The sequence below is a fragment of the Lichenostomus cassidix genome, chromosome 9 (genome assembly GCF_008360975.1).
Source record: "Lichenostomus cassidix isolate B80296 chromosome 9, HeHo_3.0, whole genome shotgun sequence".
NCBI classification, from domain to species: Eukaryota; Metazoa; Chordata; class Aves; order Passeriformes; family Meliphagidae; genus Lichenostomus; species Lichenostomus cassidix.
The window spans coordinates 19,325,370-19,346,811 of record NC_139490.1 but is presented as its reverse complement, the minus strand read 5'-3'; the positions used below and the strand labels follow the sequence as shown (position 1 = coordinate 19,346,811).

Below are 21,442 nucleotides of genomic sequence, written 5' to 3'. Positions count from 1 at the left end.
CATGATTTGTGAGTGCCTCTTAATGATCTGCTGATACACTTATCAGTGTTTTTAAAAACAAACTTCTCATGCTTATTAGGGTATTTAAAAGCAAACAGATCTCTCCTTTGTTCTCTCTTTGTTTTGCATGTGTGTGTAAATGACAGATCTATATTAACACTAAAGTGAGTATGTGGGTGATTTGCATCACCTTTTAACAAAAGCCAAAGTTGCAGGAAGTTGTCCTGGAGTAATCTAGGTAAAATTTAGAACAAGCTATAACCCTACTGGGGAAAAAGGTCAGATGAACAGAAGCCCTTCTTCAGTTAATCCAGAGAGTCTCTGCTGCATCCAGAATACACACACGCTGCTGAAGGTGTGTCACACATGTCAGAACACTGTACAGCCAGCTCTCTGAGGCCCCACAGCACTGGCTGCCATTGGTGCCATGGAGGCTGCTCCATCACCCACTCAGCCCTTGTAATTCCCTGTGTCATTCATGCCTCCTTCTTCTCCGCACTGCCCAACTCAGTCAAGGTAGCCAACACACTCACAGGAGCAATGGAATAAGGGTGGGAGTTACAGGCTTGGATAGGTCAGGATGACAGGAAGTCCTTACCTGTTTAGCCAGCACCTTCATATGAGCCACATTCCCCCTGCAATAAGCTTCCAGTATCAAACCAAACTGCACCGACACGGCAGGGATGTGAACCTCTGACCTGCAAGTGGAAAAGCTGCTCATCAGACCACAGCATTTACAGACCTGTGCTGTTCCTGTCATTAAAAAAAACAAAACAAACACAACCCCCACCCAAACAAATATTAAAACACCCCACAGTCATGTAGTTGAAACACAAAGCCAGATTTCCTAAGAAATGCCAGAACCCTTCTGTGCTGAAGACTATGAGGACAGGGCAGTTTGGATGCATGAGCCTTGTTCCAGGGCCCAGGACTGCTCTGGAGGCAGCAATGCTCATGCCAAGAGGTAGTGACTGAACACCTGTTTCAAGACCCACTTTTGTTCAGAGCAGCACTGAGAAGTCACTGCAGGGCTGACATTAAACCACTTGTTCTCTAATCTTTGTAAGGGAAAAGCCCAATTTGCCTGAAGGAGAACACTTTGAAACAAACCACTGAACTTTATATCAGAGCAAATTATCCTCCAACGCATTTTCATGTAACACTTGCTCTTTTTAGCTAGAAATATTAAAATTAATTGTGTTCTAAAGACAGAATCGACCTATTCCAGTCCACTCTACAAGGCTTCTGCCATTCATGAAACTGCTCATCAAAAGTAGCAAGAACACATAGAGCAGCTTTTATTTTCTGTTAGACTTGCAACAATAATAATTTTTTCCCAACTGTGAGGTATAAATATTGTGCTTTTACTGCACCCACAGCCAAAACAAACACTAAGGGTTATATATAAACTGAACTCATCAGGTAGTCAGAGCTGAATGCAGTTTGGAATATTTTCATCGAAGGGTAGATTACAGACCACTTTATTTTTAATGAGAGGTCTAATTTACAGATGGCAAAGATAAAGAAACAAAGAGGACTTGTGGGGCACTATGATAATGGCTCATTTGGAAAAGTCCTCAAGAAATCATATTTAAAAGTCCAATTAGGCTCAAGAGTTTTAGAAAGACAAAAGGAAAAAAACTCCTACCTCAGATGCCAGAACAACATCTGTCCTATCCTCCTGTTGCCGAGGGCTCTTTCCAGGAGGAATCTGGAGAGTGCACAATCCAGAAAAGGCTCATACTTCAGGACTTGCACAAGCTGGAGAAGATACTGGGAGAGCTCTTCATCACTAGAGTGAGATACATAAAAGCAGTTAGTAGCAGACTGGCTAGATTAGTGATTCTCCAGAAATTCAGGTGCACATGACAAACCTAACAATGACAGATTTGTTTCAATAGCAAGAATATATCCCAATTTTTCCATCACACAGAGAAGGACAATACACAACTCAGTGCAATTGCCAGATGGAAATAACTCCAGATGTATTCTTAAGATAGTGCAGCAGCTAAATTGCTTGTTTGGATTTGAAAGAAGTCAAAATAATTTTTTTTTCTCCCAAAAGTCTACCCTTGACCATTAAAAAAAAAATTAATCACTAAACTATTCACCAAAGAGAATTCAGAATTCAAGGACAGGAAATACGTAGTAATGATAATGTTACACAAGTCTGGCCCTAGGTTACAGTGAAGAGCAAATGAAATGCAATAAGGGAAGAACTGCAGAGAATGAAGGCTCCTGTCAATCAAAAACAAATCAGGAATTGTCTCAGTATTTGTTACATGCTACAGCTTACATTCCTATTAAATGATACAGCCAATCCTTGAGACAGAGTGGAGGTGGCTGAATGTCAGCCTTTACAGTATTTGACTACAGGAATATTTCTCCCTTTGTTATTAAAAAGTTTCTCTCACAGTTTCTCGCTGTCCCTTTGCCCAAGATAGGAATGAACACCCAACCCTCTCTGGGACAAAGGTGCACTGGTTCTTCTTGCAACATGGAAAATAATCACCATTGACTACAAGGTGTCAGAATAAGGTGGTTTTATGCAGCTGCCAATGAGCCTGTCTAGAAATCAGACTGCTTTATCTGGCCACCTACTCATGGCAGGCAATGTGTTTAACTCTTTCCTCTTAGGATTGTTTTTTCCTGTGAGCAAACAGAATGCAGTTTGGCATCCCAGAAACCTTTACATACCTCATCTGCCTCAAACAACCCACTGCATATTCTCTGACATACTGGTCAGGGTAATTGAAATCCAGCAGCTCCAAGGCCTCTCTGGGCAGCAGCTTGGGCCAGATCTGTAGGAGAGCCTGAAGCTGTGACAAAAAGGTGACAGGTAAGGACACATGTGGGTCTCACTGCCCATAAATGCACTCAAATGAGCAGAAGATGCTGACCAAATACCATGAGGGGATGGGTAGAAAGGAGGAAATCATTTGGGGTGACTGGACCCACTTCTGATTAAGTTTCTCACTCTTTAAAATGATGCAGGTAATTTTCAGTCTTAAAAACATCTTTCTTCACACAGACACAGCACACAGTAAACAAAAATTAGGTAACCCCAGATATGTTTTTAAAAACAGGCATTTAATAAAATTGTTTTGTAAGTGCACTTAAATATATAACCATGTTGGTAACAGGGAAAGTTTTCTACTAAGAATTTAAAAAGAAAAGTTTTTGTTGAGAGGTCTTTTTTTACCAAAAATATTTGTCCACCTCAACTGATGGAGCCTTTTTTCACATTCACTGTGAAGAGTGATGAGCTTAAATTGCAAAAAAAAAAAAAAAAAAAAATTCAGGTTAGCTATTAAAACAAATAAAAAATCCCTATAATGATAACAATAATGGGAAAACATTACAGAATACACTAATGCATCATTTTGGACTACCAAATAGAAAAACATTTAGAGATCTCACAAAACAAACTGGTTTTATTGCAATAAATGAAGGTCTCAGCTACCTGCTGACAGTGTTTTTAATATGTATAGAGTTGTATCACTGAAACAGTGCAGCGTTCCTCCAGATAAACACATCTGAATGTATAAATGCAGTGAATCAACAGCACAAGATTTTTCTTTCCGTAGGAATAATCCATAACTCGTGATAAAAATAACCTGTATTATCTAATATATAGGAAAGGGTATCTCATGTTTAAGTAGCAACTTATAAAATCCAAATGATTGGGAAGATCTTGTTTTTCTCCTGATTCTGTAATGGTTTTACTAGAGTGAAAAACTTATTTCTACTCTATGTCACATGTCAACTCATGTTTCCAGTTCAAGTATGACAGACGCATGGGTTCACATTCTCAGCCACACTGAACAGGCACATTCATAACACTATTTATACACCTTGGGGTCAGATTCTGAATTAATTCATCCATTTTCTGAAATTCAGAAGGCAAGAAGCTGTAAATCACAGTACAAAGCCAGTAGCTGTGTTGCAACTCCAGAAGTGAAGGAAAGGAGCAATTGACTGTTTTCATGGACAAATATTGGTACGAACACATGCACAGTTCATAATGATATAAAGTAAAACTAAAGGTGTTTGTAAACATAGATGTGAGATTCCCACAAAAAAATACACTCAAAAATCTATTGACCAGCAAGGGCCACTGATGCCAGTGCCAATGTTGAGGACTGCAGCCACCAACATTTTCATAGCAGGAACACTGACACAGAAACTGCAAGCAATACTAACCCTGATCACATTCTTATTACACAAGACAGACATTGAAAATGCAAACAGCAGCTCTGCTTGTCACACACAGTCACAGACTCCAAAACAAAACTATCACAATTTCTACACAACCTACTTATATCAGGTGCAGAACCAGCAAAAATATAGAAAGTCAATTCAAAATTTTAAAAATGATATTCAAGGAAAGACATAAATAGTATTTCAGTGGAGTAATCTGCAAGAAGTCGAGCATCATTCAAATCTGAATTCTGCCAGGAAGACCAAAACAACTCCTGGGTTCACCTCATGGAGCAAGTGCTATACATGTTAACTCAGGCCACACCCTGTGTTTGGCCCAAACTGCTCTGTACACAATCTGACTAAAAGGTTTCAATACCAATCCACAAACCTGTTATTTAATTACTTTTCAAATCAGTCTATCAAACAGGGATGGTCTTACTATAAGCCATATCCGATCTTAAAGTTCAACCTATTCCCAAAAAGTGTCCCATCAGTTGGATTCTATTTGGGTAAATACAGCAGCAAAAGGCAGCTACACCAACTTCTTTACCTTGTAGTGAAATAACCTTGCACATCTGTACAGCAAACAAATAAAACAATTTTACTGAAAATGTATCTTGTATCACAGCACCAGCCTCATGTCCTTAAAAGGTACTTTAAAGAGACTATTTGGTCAAACAGCTACATGATGAGAATTATGTGTGTTGTACCACTGATGGATATCACATCTCTTTGAAAAACCATCTATCTGCCTCAATGAGGTTTAATTACCCAGTCTGAGATGTGGGGTTCTATGGTATTTGAGCAGTGTAATAATTTTCACAAGAAGTTTTAGTTTCAGATCTTGATTTACAAATGTTTTTTTAGACTAGCCTTATAAAAAACATTTTTGCCATCTTCAACCCAGCTGGACACAGCCCTGCTCAGGCTGACCATGCAGCCCTGCTCAGGTCACGTACCTGACCATGCTGGAGCATGGGGGTACACTGGATCAGTCTGTGAGGCTATGAAATTCTTGCTTTTAAGATCGTATTTGAGCATAAGATTTTAAAATTAGTCTGTATAAATATCCACTGTGCCTTTCTCATCATTCAGATGACGTCTGAAATGCATGTTGGTTTTGGTTTTTAGGGTTTTATTTTGAGAGAATAAGTTCTTCTTTACATGTCCAAGCTGCAGAAGTCAAATGCTAAATTCCAGTTTATACAACAGCACCATTACAAACTGGCTACACTAGGGAAAGAAATCCTATTAACTGATGGTTTACTGATGATTTCTCCAGCATTTTCCCCCACCATCATGGTCTTTTCCCTTACCTGAGCAACATCTTCAAGTTTGTTCCACTTTAAAGAGAGCAGCAGTTTTGGCAATGATTGTGGGAAATTTTCACGACAGTCATATCGCAAAGTCCAAATGAGATCCATTTCATTTTCACAAAGCTGAGATAAAGGATCTCTTTCCATTATATCTTTTAGCACAACATAAAACTTCTTACCACCTCGACCCTAGGAAACAGGAAAGGTATAATGGTGTGATAAAGTCAGTAAGATTCTTGTACAATAGCTCAAATATTAGCAATCCTAGAGCAGGGGAAACATCAAATAAAACTCCTGAAAAACATGAGAATGACAACTGTGCCTTTTTTTTCAGATTTCTTACTGTAAGCACTGTAAAAAACAGATTCCAAATTCAATGTGCAGAAGTTTCTGAAAAAGCAACTAAACTTTAGAATTAAGGACACTAGATGGCAATATTTCTGTTTTCCAACTCCAACATGGAGCACTTTCATTTAGGATGCATATACTTTGTTTTTCAAGTGAGCAAATTTAATGGATATATGTATAATTATTTCTTTTAAGTAGAAACAAAAAAATACTTTTGCAACAATCAAAAGAAAACACATTTTCCAAGGAGACAAACACTTATTTTTGTCTTCTAATTCTAAATTGTTTTCCAGATCTAATGTAAACCTTAGCTGTGTTCCAAATCCATACAGTATGTAAAGCTTTTTTACAAAATATAAACAAGTCCAAAATATAGTGGAAAATGCATATCTATATCTATATATATATCTGGATTTTAAGGCATTTCCAAGGGAATCATATAACAAAACAGAGTCAACAGAATTTTAATTGGAGCAGTTGACTTATTTATTTCTAGATAAATACAGAAGAAACAAAAAAACCCAGAAAATTAATTTTAGAATAGTCTTTAGATGATGCTCACCGCCATTGCAGCATTGTCACTGTTTCTTGCAATCTCAGCTGCCTTTTCAAGTATCTGTAAAAAGTTGGTTTTAAATACATTAGATTTAAACCCAAATCTGACTGCATTGAAAGAATAAGCATTACAGAAATGAAGCAGATACGGAGATTTCACTATCTTTTAGACAGTTCCAACACTATTCTATTTTATATACAGTCGTGTGACATGGACTTCTGTGCAGTGTCCCTTTTCTCATCTGCAGATCTGAAGAGATCCAGAATAGCAGTGCTCATGATGACCTCAGTTATTTCCTTCTCCATCCCTCCTGGGCTAAATTAAACAGTCTTTCTGATGCCACCTTGCTTTCTGTTTCTGCATTTCCTCTTTGCTTTTCACCATAGCAAACCAATTCCTTAACTCCAAGTTACCCTTTGCTTTCTCACCTTTAGTCATAGGGCACTATTTCCATGCCCACAGATCCATATTTCTAGCTCTCTATTCCAGTATGAATCCCCAAGCCCAGTCCTTTTCACCATGCTCTCCGATTGCCCATATGATCTCAATCAGTGTTTCCAGGTATTTCTCTAGATCTTGGATCTTCCCTCCTTTTTTTTTTTTTTTTTTTCCTTGCCTTTTGAACGTTCTGCTTGGTTTTTGAAGTTCATGCACTAACCCATGAGGGAGAATTAAGTCTGGAAGCAAATGCAGCTCTTCAAAGTGCACTCTGCACCCCACTGCAACCAGGCCAGGTGTTAGAATGGTGACTGCCTGGGCCAACTGGCCCAGCTGCACTGCTCAGGTGTGTCTATCTACAGCTGTCAGATGCTGCTGCTTTGAGGAACAAATCATAAAATGAAATCTCAATACAGAAAAAAGTCTAAGGAACTATACCATCTCCTTTTCCTAAGAGCTCTGCCTCTGCCATCACCCAGGAATACAACAGCACTCCCAGGCACAGGTCCAGCAAGACTTGTGCTGTCTGTACTCACACAATATGAGAAACAACAAAAGACTGCAGTAATCAGAGCATAAATACCCAGCAGCTAAAATCCTTAGAAAGGTATCCTAACTTGTTTTATTTCTTTTCTCTGTATGAAACTCTCATTAATATCATGCATTACATCTGCTACTTGGCTACAAAGCTTATTTACATACTGTGTGTGAAAACATGCATAAACAAAACCACAGTGTCCTAATTCTACGTTTGATTCTTGCCTCCCCATGCTTTTCAGAGTTACTCTGTTTGCAAATAAACTTTCAAAGTCTTTGCAAGTCCAGCTTTGTTCAAGTGAACCCCGAGCCCCACAATGTGCCTGCAGCACTGGCCATGGACCAGCCCAACACATGGCTCCTGTCTCACACAAGTTTCTTATCCATGGTCCAGGCATTTTTGCTCCCTCAGCCCCAAACAGCTCCTTGCTGTGCAAGCAGGTTGATGATATGATCAGAAAGATTAATCCATTTTTGCACATTATGTTACTTAAAACAAAAATCTGGCATCTCATTCTCCATTTTCTTGGCAGAAACAAGCAACAACACTGGGAAAATGAGAAGCAGCCATAGAGCAAGCAAGTCTCAGCTGGACCAGTGTGACAGACAGATCCTCAGCTGATGTAATTCGAGCCCTTAGAACGTCACTCCTCATTCAACAGAAACTTCAGCAGGAGAGTCTCTTTAGGAGATTGAGTTGAATGAAGTTGAAAGTTGTAAGGGATGAAGACCATTAGACACTACCTTAATGTCACTACCAGGTGTCTCACTCAATAAAATCTATTCTCTGCATTCAACCTAGCATCTTAACTTACTGAGAACTTGGTATTACAGGGACAAATTAACAAAACAACAGAGCTAGAAAACATATGTGATTACTAAAGAAACACACTTTTACTTAGCCTGTCTGTAATACACACATCAAACAGGCTTTTTTCTTTAGAAATTAAATATACGTAAGTGTAATGAGCAAAAAACTTAAAGCACTGCAAATAAACTAATACCAAAACTGACTAAAATATGTCCACTACGAAGAGTCAACTGGTCAGTCATAAATAAGGCAGAAATGGTCAGTACTGGTTTAGCTCTTACTGCATTTCCAATGCTGTTTTAATAAAAGAAAAAGTACTGTGCTGACAAGGAGGGGGAAACACTATCAACCTGAACTCTAACCAAAAGAAACCCTATCTTGTTCCTTGATTTCATTTTTATGAACCTTAAATCCCAAATCTGCCTTTGAACAAGCTGATAAAACATTTTAGTTTGTCTTTTTGTTCATGCTCCCCAAAGGTGCAAACCTCCCACCCCCTCCCCCCCTCACAAAAAAGCAATTTCTCTAAGTTGTTACTGACTTTCCCAAAGCCAAAATTCATACTGATGTGTGTATGAGTTAAATCTTACTTTTACAATGCATCATTAGCTGTCTGTTTTAAGACTTATTTTGTGACTTGTTTTCTGGTCTTAGCTTTTTTTGCTAGTTCATGAACAACTTTCTATCTATCCTTCAGACTACCACGTGTATTCCAAATATACACTTCCTTTCTAGACAGACTCTTATCTTCATCTGTAGAAAATTGCAGGGCAACTTCAGTGGATTTCGTTCAAGAGCAGACCTTCAGAAATCCCTTTGCACACAGCATTAAGAGTCCACTTATTCTTTAAAGGACTTGAGCTCACAGGGCAGTGTCCCAAAAAGTGGGTAACACACATTTGTACCAAGAAAGAACAGATCTTTAGAGATCACAGGCAAGCACAGTTTGAAGGTTTCCAGAATAGCAGATAAATTTAGCTTTTTGTAACATCATTCATATGGGAAACTGATTTGCTTTTGACCTTCAAAAGACCATGTACAGACCGCTTTTAAAAGTGTACATCTTCTAAACAGACCCTGAAGTCAAGCACTGCCCCTCACTCACACAGTACAAATTTTACAAACTACAGTATAGTGACTAAAAGGCAGGAAAAGGGGAATTCACTGGAAAAGACAGTGTTGAAAGGAGAGAAGAAACAGCTATTTCCACATAGCATTCATGACTGCTCTTTAGGTCATCTCTTACCTTATCAAAGGGAGGATAATTAATAGGCTGTTTTGAATATTCCTGAAATCTAATGTGCAAAGCTGTTGCATTTTCAGTGTAAGGGTTAGTCTGGACGGTTCCCATGGGATTCAACATTTCTTCAAGTTCATCTGAAATACAGACAGAACAATTAATATTACAGGCCAGGCATGCATTAAAATTTTAAAAATCTGAAAGGCAAAAACACAGTAAGAAATCACTTATTTATAAAATGGACAGAGCACGTTTTGCTACACTGCACTTTTAGTACAATACCAGCATAAACTGCCTCCTACATTCCCAAATGTTGGATAATAAGCCAATGAGAAAGTGGTTTTCTCTTTCCACAGTACACATAACAGTCAAGGGAAGCTGAGCTATCCCCACACTGAAACAAATCCCAGTAAGATGTGCAGCTCCTGCAAGCAGGACCCACACTCTGGCCCGGGATCACATGGAAAGCAGAGCTTGAAGCCAGCCTGCTCTCAGCACTGCAGCCAAGGTGCTGCAGGGCTCCTCAGGGTGGGATGAAGTGACACAGAGGTTCCACACACTCTCACTAAGTGATCTGAATATCAGGGAAGAAGACAAAATTCTAATTCCCATTTTTTGCTGATGCAAATATTATCACTTACGCCCTAACTGATCTATTTAATTTGGGATGCATAGCACAGGAACCAAATGAAACCTAAACTGCTTCTTAAAAGCAAGTGACACAAGATATAAACATGTATCTATTTCATGTGGTTTTCCTTCCATAACAGATGAAACTTTAGGAACACTACTTCGAAGCAGACTCTTGCTCTTCCTCTTTCCTGATAAACAATACTTTCAGGAAAGAGATTAAAATGTTATATATTTATCCACACAAAAAAGTACAAGTAATAAAGAGATTATTACACAAGATTTGAACATGTATACAGTAAATATTCTGCTATTGGATTCCCACAATCAGATTTGGATTTTAAGTACTGGAGAAAGTCAAGGTTTACCAGGAAATGATGACCAGCTGTGCAGTACCAGTTCTCCGTTCTTCAAGTGTCCTTTATAATCAAACACCATGGTATTTACCCAGGCTACAGGATAATGCTGTCAAAGGAAAGAATTTTTACATGGAAACTAAGAAGCCAGCGAATATTATTGCACAGAAGACATTACAATATAATGAAATTCAGAGGGTGGCTTGGGGTTTTTCCCAAATGGTGATACCTTTTGGAAAAGCAGTTAATCATTGAGAAGTATCAAAAGTTTTCATCCCAAGATGTGCAATTTTTAATACATATCCTCTTTCTAATATTTTTTTCATTTTGCATTCTTAAGCAGTAAAGTGAAGACAAGGAAAGATTTCTGGATGTCCATTTCAATACAATTCAGAGGTCATGGAAGAAAAACAAATTAAATAATTACCACTTTTCCTGCTTTCCTAATGGTTTGGTATTTGGACTGATTCATTGCCTTGGTGGACTTTTTAGTTTTCATCTTATCCATCACAGCATAAACAGCAAAGCAGAGCCTGGCCATCCTTGGCAGATCACAGACATTGATTTCAAACTCCAGCACTTCATTCCAAACGTGGTCACTTCTCCCAGATATTTCTGTGCTTACAATTGTTTTACAAAGGAGCTCTGTACCATGGAAAAGACCAGCCCTAACATGAACCTGCCAAGAAGAAATGAGACATTTTAAGCTTGTCACAGAACCTACAGAATTCTGCATAGAATAATATACAGAGCATATATACATATATATATAAAAATTTCATCAAACAAACAACTAAGCAGAATGAAAAAGTTAAGACTAATTTTCTGAATACAAATTAAAATCTGCAGGGAGAACCAATTTGTGCTTCTAAATGAGAAATGCTTGGGGTTTTTCTCAGTTTAAGAAAAAGCTCATTTTTTATTTAAACTATTTCTAAAAATGTATAAAGGGAACACTGCTGACCCCAACATCAGAAGTCACCTGTAATAATAATGACAATGTACATGATTTACAGGATTTGTTTAGTACTGAGAAACCAATAAAACTAGGTAGCTTGAACAGTGCAAATAAGGACCAGGAAAGGAGAAGGACAACGAGACTAAGAAGCTGGAGTTACTAGCACTGAAATTAAACTCTTTACAGGTCAATGCTAAGATATGGCTCATTTCTTCATTTCTGTTTAATAACATATATACACAGAAAGCTGAAGAGTGAAATATGCCAACTTCTTTCAGGTGGCCTTCCAAAATACCAGTGTGAGAGAGACAGAGAGAGAGAGAAACCTACAAATGTAATCCTTTGGTCAACACCAAAAGGTTCTCAATGTTACAGTTAAATGTGTGAAAGTGATCTGATGTTTTAGGTTCCCCTATGCTCCCTAATCAATCTTCCCAACATTCCCTTTAAGCTATCATATGATTTCTGAGTGCTGCAAGGGAAGGAGAGAAATTTGATACAGGTTTTGGATTAAAAAAAAAAAAAAAAATCACCTTTCTAATTCTATGATTTCTGATCCTGTTAATGTAAGGGATTGAATCCCAATTTTTTTCTTTTCATTCTGACACACCCCTTTTCCTAATGACAGGGTGTGTACTGATGGGGTGGCCAAAGATCAGGACAAAAGAAAAGCACTTTCCAACGTCATGCATTTGGAAAATTGGGTGTTAGACAGCTGGACGAGGTCACTTGTGCTCTAGGTGAATGTCCCCAACGCAGCTCACACTGGGGCAGTGCTACCCAGCTGACAAATGTTTTGTTTCCCACTACAAACACTGCATTTGTGAACCTTGGTGGTGGTTTCAGCAAAAATGGATGAATATTGACTTGATCCAAAGCACAATGGGACTAAAGAAACAATGGCAGTGAATTAAACAGCCTTAGTATCAGGACTGGAAAACAAATATGTTCTCAACAGTGACAATTTTGTAACACTGCAGACAGGCAACGCAGGGAAACATGCACAGGTTTGCAGGGTCACTACATTCATTCTTGTTCTAGGTTAACCATGGGACTTTTAATTTTTCAAGATTAAAAAGCATTCACAATACTAAATAAAATTTAGATGGTGCCCACAGGTGCCAATACAAAAGAACTGCCAATTTTTCTTGTTTCTTCTCAAGCTTAGAAAAATATTTTGATTGTTTTCCCTCTAAAAGCATACTGGAATTAACAAAAAATCACCCTTTTAAGCATTTAAAAAATACCTTAAAAACCCTGATAGCTATGTTGACTCTAGAATCCACTTTCTCTTTTTACTTTCTTTTCTTTTAAAAACTTAAGAGTCTACAGAACACAGAGTTAAGAAGATATTGGAACTAGCTAAATAATGGTTTAAAAAAGAAGAAGGAAACATCTGGTTTCGGAGCCATCCATTTCCACAACCACAGTGTCTCAGGTAGCAAAATGTAACTATGGCTCATTTATCTGTGTAGTAAAATGTAGGATTGCTAATTTACATGGAGGTTGTAACAACAGTTTTGAATGAAAGAAATTCACTAAGTCTCTCAAAAAAAGCATGAGAACAGCAGGTATCAATGTTAGCTGGATATCTTCCTTATCTACATGACTGGCTATACAATTTACTGATTGCTAAAGAAAATAAAGCAATTTAACATTGCTCTACTGCACAGGCAAGTGTCTTGTAATGCCTTAAAGTAGCTGTGTAATAAATTTCCATGTGTTAACAACTTGTGGTCTGTACAGCAGTCAGTAGCCCAGTCATGTATATTTTTACAGGAAATGATACTACAGCTTTCCTTCTTTGTGTTCCTCATGTGTAGAAAATAAAAGACAGATTGTATAGAAGCACACAGTCCAAGTTTAGACATGCAGAATATATTCAGGGCAAAAAAACCACTCACATTGCATTGAAAAGCATTTAATATTTAATCTACTTCTGTGTCAGGTGTTTATGACAGTCTATTTTAAAGAAATTCATTTCACACCAATATCAGCACTTTACAGATATCATGTTTTAAAAAATCAAGTACCAATGAACACTTATGTCTTACTGCCACAATTATTGCAATGCTCTAATGCAATAATCCAACTTCAGGCAATAAAGGAATACTTCAGTAATAAAGCCAGATTTTAACCAATGTAATTGGGAATAAATTATAATGCTTATTACACTTTTGCTGAACTGAAACCTGTATGATTTTGAGTTCACTTAACATTGAAAAAATCATTAAAATTATGAACAAAATGTCTTTTGATACTAGACATAGTACTTACTTTGGCATTTTCTTCTGTATTTAGTTTATTACCCCTTAACAGAATAATCTTGAAAGGGTTGGATATATCCCACACACTCTGAGAAGAGAAACAAAGGTATGAGTTCATTCTTCACCAATGTAATCTATTTTATAAGCCAAGCATTTCAAGCAAAAGTCACAAATACAAGCAAAAAATCCCATTTTTAAAAATACAAATTTCAAATCTTAAAAGGTAAATTGGTTATCATATTAGAGCAGACAAAGTGAAAACTCAGCTGAAAGAGAGCTGGGGGTGAGAACATACATCAGTACTACATGATGACAATTCAGAATTATCCTTCAAATTTATTGCTCATTCTGAATAACCACAGAGAGTGTAACAGAGCAAAGACCTGTCCACATTTCTTGGAGTGACAGTACCTAAGCTGCAACTGTGCTGTAAGGCCATAAGTTTGGCAATAAAGGAAGCACCAGGTTATAAAATAGTCAGATGTATACTATGGCAAAAGTTGCCACCAGCGCAGTGGCAATGCCATGCAGGATCTCTGGGCTAAGACAAGAGATCCAGACCACTGCTCCTCAAGGAAGTTGAGCCAATGCATGGCAGTGGAGCTGGAGAATCCAGTTCTCTGCAGCATCTCCTCCAGCTGCTGCTCACAGATTATCCCTGCTCCTCTGGGTTGTAGAATCTATAGCAGAATCAACAGCAATGGAAGCAGAGACAGGAAGGAGAGAAGAAGAACGGATGAGGTGAGAGAAGGTAAGAAGTTTCCAAAAAAGCCTCAAGGTCTGCTATTTCTGAGGTAAATCTCCCAAGGCACAGGAGGCTCCGAGTTGACCCAGGTGACCCACGCTGGAATACAGCAGTCATCACACAAATTCCAGGCATTTATATTCCACAAGCCACTGTTCCCTTTGGGTACCAGACATTGTCCTCATGAACTTACAGTTGTTGCTCTTGTTTTTTTTGGTGGCAGAGGAAGAGGAAGGTTGGAGGATTTCCGGTTTATGGCAGCTTCTACGGCAATCATCTCCTGCTCACACATCTTCTTTATGGTGCAACACTCCACCAGGGTCAGCTGGGGAAGGGTCCTGTTCATCACACAGTTGCGGATATACTGAAAGCCCATGGAAAACAGTCGTTACCAGCCAGCAGACTATTTCTACAGCAACTTTCAAACCAAAGAAACAAAGAATTCATTACGAGATACAAAGGGAGCATTTTACAACTGCAAAGGGCTGCAGACACAAGGAAGCAGGTGTTACTGTTCAGTAATGGGATGGGAGGAAGCACCTTTGGCCAAGGCAGCAGAGAATCGTTACACCAACTTGCAAAAAGCTTTATGTACCTGGAACTGAATTAATGGGTGATCACCAAAAACATATTCTAGCCTTCCACTAACTTGCAGCACATAGTCAGCAGGATCAACTTCCTCATCTTCTTTCCCATGGATAGTCAAACGTTTTCGGATTGCTAGCTCATTCAGCTTGATGGGATTCATGTTAGGAGACACCTGAAAACTAAATACATCCTAACAAAACACAGACAGGAATACTGAAGGTCAAATTTGTCATAGGTAAGACATACAAGGCTTAAATTGTAGCACATGCAATAAGACAGGTAGAAACAACAGCTGGTAAATTCACACTATTTTAACTGTTAAAGTCTGTATCTTCAGGGCAATCACAAAACCTAAAAGCTGTCAATATCCAAACTTTTATATTATCAGAAATACTCTGAAGAACACAGACCTTATTTGATTCAGCAGTGATTTAAAGACTTCTAGAGCAACATATTGATTTAGAAGGTTGTATTTTGGAATGTGCATGAGTGATACAATAAATCATGCACACATCTCGAGGTATTTAGCAGTACTAGATGTGTTAATCTTTCTTCTTTCTAGCCACTAGAAAATTATCTTCTAGGCATCACTATACCCAGAAAAAAAGAAAGCTTCAAGTAATAAAGCAGAAGAAACTGAATGTGATTTACGTTGAAAACCACCACCACTGGGAGGAGAGCACAAAAGAGGAGTAGCAGCCAACACCTGTAGTATTCTGAATACAAAACTGAAAGACTGCACTTTCTAAGAAACTTTTTAATCAAAACCCTTGGAGGTTAATCAACCTATTTCCAAAGCATCTCTAATTTTAATGTGTTCTAAAAAGATAAAGGTAAGAAGCTACTTTCTTTTATAAATTAAAAAGAAGGTTAAAATCAATTTCAGGTTCCTAAAGCAAAAGATCTTTTGTGAAAACTTTCTTCTCCCTTCATTTACCACATTACACTTTCATTTGCAAAAGTTGATTTAGGGGGTCCTAGGGTTTTCCCATTTTATTTTAAAAAAATTTATTATTTTTTATTTACACACACAATTCTGAAGATGTGAGCATCCTACACTCAGTTATCAACAAATGTGAAGTGTTGACTGGCTTACATTCTTCTGACTTGTTCTTTATTTAAATAGACTGGTAAGGAGCCAAGCTGCCCTAATGGAACAAGCAAATTCTGTGAAGTCACACTAAATTAATTCTGTATTTTCTCAGTTTCTGCCTGGTTCACAACAGCTTCCCTCTTTGAAAAAGCTGCCATTCTGTGAAGGCTTTCTTCTCCTCTCATAACTGGTAGTGGGTAGACAGGCAATAACACCTTTTCTTCCCAGGAAGCTGGTGCTCTCTGACAGCTGCCTTGCTTCCCAGATGTAGTTCTCAACAGATATGTCACACAGATGGGGATCAGCCTCTCCTGCTCCAGAGACAATCATGTAGCCCTTACAGCTCACCCACACCTCCCAGACAAAAAGTATTTTAATATTTCTTTCTCTCAATCTTGCAGCTGAACTAATTGAAAGAACACAACAGTCCCCGCACCTTCCTATTTAATTCTCCTGGGATGACCCCAGTACTCAGTGCAAGTAGTCAAGCCTGGAACAGAGTTTACTGCTCTAAAAAGCAGCTCAGATTTGAAGTGTTAATAGCTCTGAAGGTCAGAGCTGGCAGCAGAAGCATTTGAAACATTTGAAATGTCAGCAGCCTAAGCTATTATAGTGGCAAGCAAATACATTCTGCACCAGCATGAACTTTTGCACTGCTTTTGTACTGTCAGCATATGCATATAGATGCAGTATTTAATCAAGAGCTGACAAACACACAGATATTCTCACTCCTGGACAACTACAAGTTCCTTATTAAGCTGAAGTGGACTGGAAAAGGTTTTGTTATAAAACACCTAGAAATTCAACATCAGCTGGTGTTACTGGTGACCAGATTTAGCTTTCACCTCTACATTTAGTGTTTCCAGAGGCAGATGTGTGTACCATTGTAAACCTTTAAAGTTTAAAAGGATAGTACTAGAAATAATATAGCTTTGTAACTAGAAGCACCTGAATCATTAGAAAATCAGCATCTTGCACCTGGGTCAAGATGGACACCAAATCTGGCCTGATGTATTTACACAGTTCTAAGATTTTTAAGGTTTCCAATGCTGATCAGTCATGGTTATCCAAAAGAAGAGATTGTAAAAAAGGGTAATGGGAATACTGGACTCAAGCAGAATCATAGCAGCTTCAACATCATAAAAATTCATGCTAAAATATTTCAGGTTTTCCTGGTAGAGACTAAAGGGGTCTTTATTTTAAAAATAAACTATGGTTTTGCTAGCCTAAACAAAAAGGTAAATTTAAGTCTCAGTGTTTCAGTTTTCTATGTGTATTTCTAGTAAAGGAAATACTATTTTTTTAAAAATTTATTTCTAAATCTAGAAATAAATCTTAGCAGATCAACCCAAAAGATGTTCAGGGAGTCACACACAGAGACAAGTGTATTGAGTATGGTGCCTCCCACTTACCAGCAACCCCTGATTAACCGAGCTTAAAACTGAATGTAGATGCAGCAACTCAGGAACAGCTGGCCAAAAGAAGTCCTGACAACTTTGAATCATGTTTTACATTTAAACATATATGAAATAATATAGAATATACAAGGAGTATATTCAGCCTTTAGAAGTAGAACTGTAATTTGACTTTAGAAGTTCAATTCTCAACCATTGGCTCACATCCTCACTTTCTTTCAAGAGTCAAGGATCCTGGTGAAAGACTTTGCATTTTAAAGCAAACACCATAATGTAAGTGTTTTATTTCATTTACATCCTTGAGCAATCCCATGCTAATTCAGATCTGGATCAAGAACAGTTCATGAAACCTGTTGAACAACCACTCCTACCTGGCAGTTATCAAAATGAACAGCCACCACAAGGTTTCCACTATAGAGCTTATCTTGGAAGCTCTCTGGGATAACAGGCTCCTGTTCTGGTGGGTAAGTGTGCTTCAACCAGTCCATCCAGGAGAGACCCACAAGTGACTGAATCTTCTCCTCACTGATTTTCCTCATTTTAGCTCGGAAGTCATTCACTTCAGGATCTTGTAAGGCATCAAACTCATGGAGACCTGAAACAATTCAAGGATCAGTGTTATTTAACAGCTTCATTAATGACATAGACAAAGGAATTGAGAGCACCCTCAGCAGATTTGCAGATGGCACCAAGCTGAGTGCTGTAGTGACACTCCTGAGGGATGGGATGCCATCCAGAGGGACCTGGACAAGCTCAGGAAGTGGGCACATGGGAATCCCACTGAGGTTCAGCAAGAGCAAAGGCAAGGTCCTGCACCTGGGTCAGGGCAACCCCCAGTATGAACACAGGCTGGGGATGAGCTGATGGAGAGCAGCCCTGCCCAGAAGGACTCAGGGGTGCAGGTGGATGAGCTGGACATGCCCTGGCCATGTGCACTCAGAGCCCAGAGAGCCAAACATGTCCTGGGCTGTATCACAGTGAGGGCAGGTGGGCAGGGGAAGGGATTCTGCCCCTCTATTCTGCTCTGGTGAGACCCTGCCTGCAGTGCTGCATCCAGCTTGGAGCCCCCAACATAGGGAGGACAGGGACCTGCTGGGGAGAGTCCAGAGGAGGCCGCAGAGAGGCTCAGAGGGCTGGAGCACCTCTGCTATGGAGAAAGGCTGAGAGCTGGGGTTGCTCAGCCTGGAGAAAAGAAAGCTCTGGGGAGTTTTTAAATTAAAAGAGGGTAGATTTAGATTAGATGCAACAAAGAAATTTTTACAAGGAGGGTGGTGAGGCACTGGCACCAGTTGCTCAGAGAGATGGTGGATGCCACATCCTGGACATGTTCAAGGTCAGATTGGCCAGGGCTCTGAGCAACCTGGTCTAGTTGGACATGTCCCTGCCCACAGCAGGGGGGTGGAACGAGATGACCTTTAAAAAATCCCTTTCAATCCAAACCACCCCATCTTTCTATGTTACAATGGAAAGCTGTGACTTTTTGGTACTTCAGGACATGTAGGGCCTGCAAGTGTCTTTATCTTTTCTCCTGAACTTTGAAGAACATTGTGCAAATCACACAAAGCACCCAGCACCTTTTGAGACTAAAGCACTAAATTTAGAAGCTCAGACAGGAGCACATTTTTTTTCACTGCTAAGGTACAGAATAGGGGCTGCATAAGGCAGGGTCTCACACAGCTCTAATAAGCCAAATATTCAATCACAGAATGTGAATCTCTCTGAATCTGTCAGAATCTGTCTGAATGGTTAAACTGACCAACAGTTCCCATTGTCAGCTCTAACAAATAGGCAGACAGTGTACTGCTGAAATCTAAACAAAACCTGCAGTCTTTATAAGAGAGCTAACAATGGTTCATTGTTTTAAAACAAGAGGTATGACCTCATATGACCCCGTCAATCTTGATTGTATAACCAAGCAGAGTAGATTTAAAAGCTGAAAATTCTGAAATAACTTCAAGAATAAGTTACTGTGAAACCATTAAAAATAGCTTTTCATTGTTTGATGACAATCAGTGTCACAATTGAGAGCAAAAACAAGAATAATTTTTAACCAGCTCAGACACCATCCATAATAAAATCATAATAATTTCTAGTTCCTTCTGAGTATCCAGTTTTCTGGTAGGCTATTCATGATAATACTGCTCAAATTTATGTTTTTCTTCAGTTATTAATAATAACAATAATAATAATACATATATTCTCCTCATCTACAAAATAAAATTTGCTCTTGATTGATGTACTAATACAACACAATGCTGAAATGCAATATAGACAGGAGCTTTAAACAATTTTCACATGTTTCATCTTGAGTATTTAAACTCTTTGCAACTACATCAGTATTTGTTTGACAAAGGGAAACAGTGTTTCCTTAATATATTAAAAAAAAATCCCATTCCTACCTGCCCAATTAAGACTCTCATACACAACAAAGTATACCCTCATTTAAAAAAAAAATAGTTGGAGTTACCTTTGCCTATAAGGACACCTATTTTGGAATCCAACTTTTCTCCTGGATCACAGTTCCTTGTCACTAGTTTAAGGACAGGAAGAAAGGGCCTAACATCACAAAGTCTCCGTGTTTCATCCTCTAATTCTTCATGTACAGCAGTCTGATTCACACATGAGAACATGTAAGAGTCAATCTCCATGAGGAGATGAAAGAGTGGATAGGAATGTGCCTGCTTCCATAACAGCTGCAAGGAAAACAAAGAAGTAAATAAAACAAAACAGAAAACAGCAACCTATCATAGGGCACTGAACATAACATTCATTTCCATTTATGTCCCCATAAAACCATAAAATAAATGTATTTTCTAACTTGGTTAATTTTTATCACTATATGTTTACTTTGTCTCATTTTCAGTCTCTATCTTGACTGATTTCCAGGACAGACCTCTGTAGCTAGTATCAGCATTCCTTTTCAGCTTTTCAAACAGCTCAATATCAACAGTACCTGTTTGATTTAAAATTTTTAAGTTTCCGTGTGTCACAAAAATCAAGAAAACCAGACAGCTTAGTTCAAGTCCCTTATTGCTGTCACTTACACATTTGTTTTTAAAATTCTTTATCACTTGAAATCACTTATTATATTAGAGGCAGGTTGCTCTGTGTTGTAATTCACTCAACTACCTAATTCCTCACTAGTTTTTCTAAATGTCCTCACATGGCCATTATCTCATCAAAGGCCAGTAGATTGCTTTTAGTATCTGTGGTCACTTCCTTACGTTCTCCCCTCCCTTGGATTTGGATATTCCCTCCCTATTTAAGTGATGCTCCAATTTGTACAAAACCTTTAAGAAGTGTCAGACACAGTTTTTAAAGGAATTATCTTTGGTGTCAGTCAACAGATACAGGAGCATGATCTGTGACTCCTATAATGAAAATCTAATCAGACACACTAATCAGAGAAATGTTAGATCACCAAACAAGGGATTACCAATGAGTTAAAAAAAGGTTTAGAGTAGCAACACAGTATTACTATAGAACTATTAGAACAATCTCTGCTGAACTGTAACTAGCAGCAAGAAGCCCTTTCTCCAAACCCTGCCATGTGCTCAACCCCAGTGCTAACCCCCACATACTCACACTTCTTTATCAGTCAATCTGCTGCGCACGTGCCTTCAGTACCTGATTTTTATGCCTGCTAGAATTCATTACTTGATTTGCCAGAGGGCAGGTAAAAATCAGAAACAGCACTCATTCCAAACATAAGTTAACTGCCCATTTGGTATTACCTGTTTAATCTGAGATATGGTGGCATCTCGAGGGACATCCAGGTTGATGTAGATTCCAGTGGGCAACAGGAAGTCCACAGATATTGAGCCATCAGCACCAATCTGTGAATCCACTGCCCAGATGTCAAGGCTGTCTGTCACGGCAGGAGGCATTATGGAATCTCAATAATATCATAACCACATGGCCTTAGGGGGGAAAAAAAAATC

At 38.6% G+C, this 21,442-nt stretch overlaps 1 protein-coding gene across 8 annotated transcripts in view; it reads right to left on the bottom strand.

Moving 5' to 3' along the window:
• Positions 1-21,442, bottom strand: part of PIK3CB (phosphatidylinositol-4,5-bisphosphate 3-kinase catalytic subunit beta) — an 85,736-nt gene that overhangs the window by 12,890 nt on the left and 51,404 nt on the right. For all 8 annotated transcript variants that reach the window (XM_085069708.1, XM_085069707.1, XM_085069706.1 and 5 more), the window contains 14 exons: positions 21,236-21,421; positions 19,969-20,194; positions 17,873-18,096; positions 15,001-15,183; positions 14,599-14,769; positions 13,671-13,748; positions 10,863-11,114; positions 10,448-10,544; positions 9,456-9,586; positions 6,430-6,483; positions 5,520-5,708; positions 2,698-2,819; positions 1,649-1,792; positions 599-698 (listed from right to left, as the gene is read on the bottom strand). In XM_085069708.1, coding sequence (XP_084925834.1) covers positions 599-698; positions 1,649-1,792; positions 2,698-2,819; positions 5,520-5,708; positions 6,430-6,483; positions 9,456-9,586; positions 10,448-10,544; positions 10,863-11,114; positions 13,671-13,748; positions 14,599-14,769; positions 15,001-15,183; positions 17,873-18,096; positions 19,969-20,194; positions 21,236-21,388 — 2,124 coding nt within the window. In that variant the 5' untranslated portion in view covers positions 21,389-21,421. The remainder of the gene's footprint in view (positions 1-598; positions 699-1,648; positions 1,793-2,697; positions 2,820-5,519; positions 5,709-6,429; positions 6,484-9,455; positions 9,587-10,447; positions 10,545-10,862; positions 11,115-13,670; positions 13,749-14,598; positions 14,770-15,000; positions 15,184-17,872; positions 18,097-19,968; positions 20,195-21,235; positions 21,422-21,442) is intronic.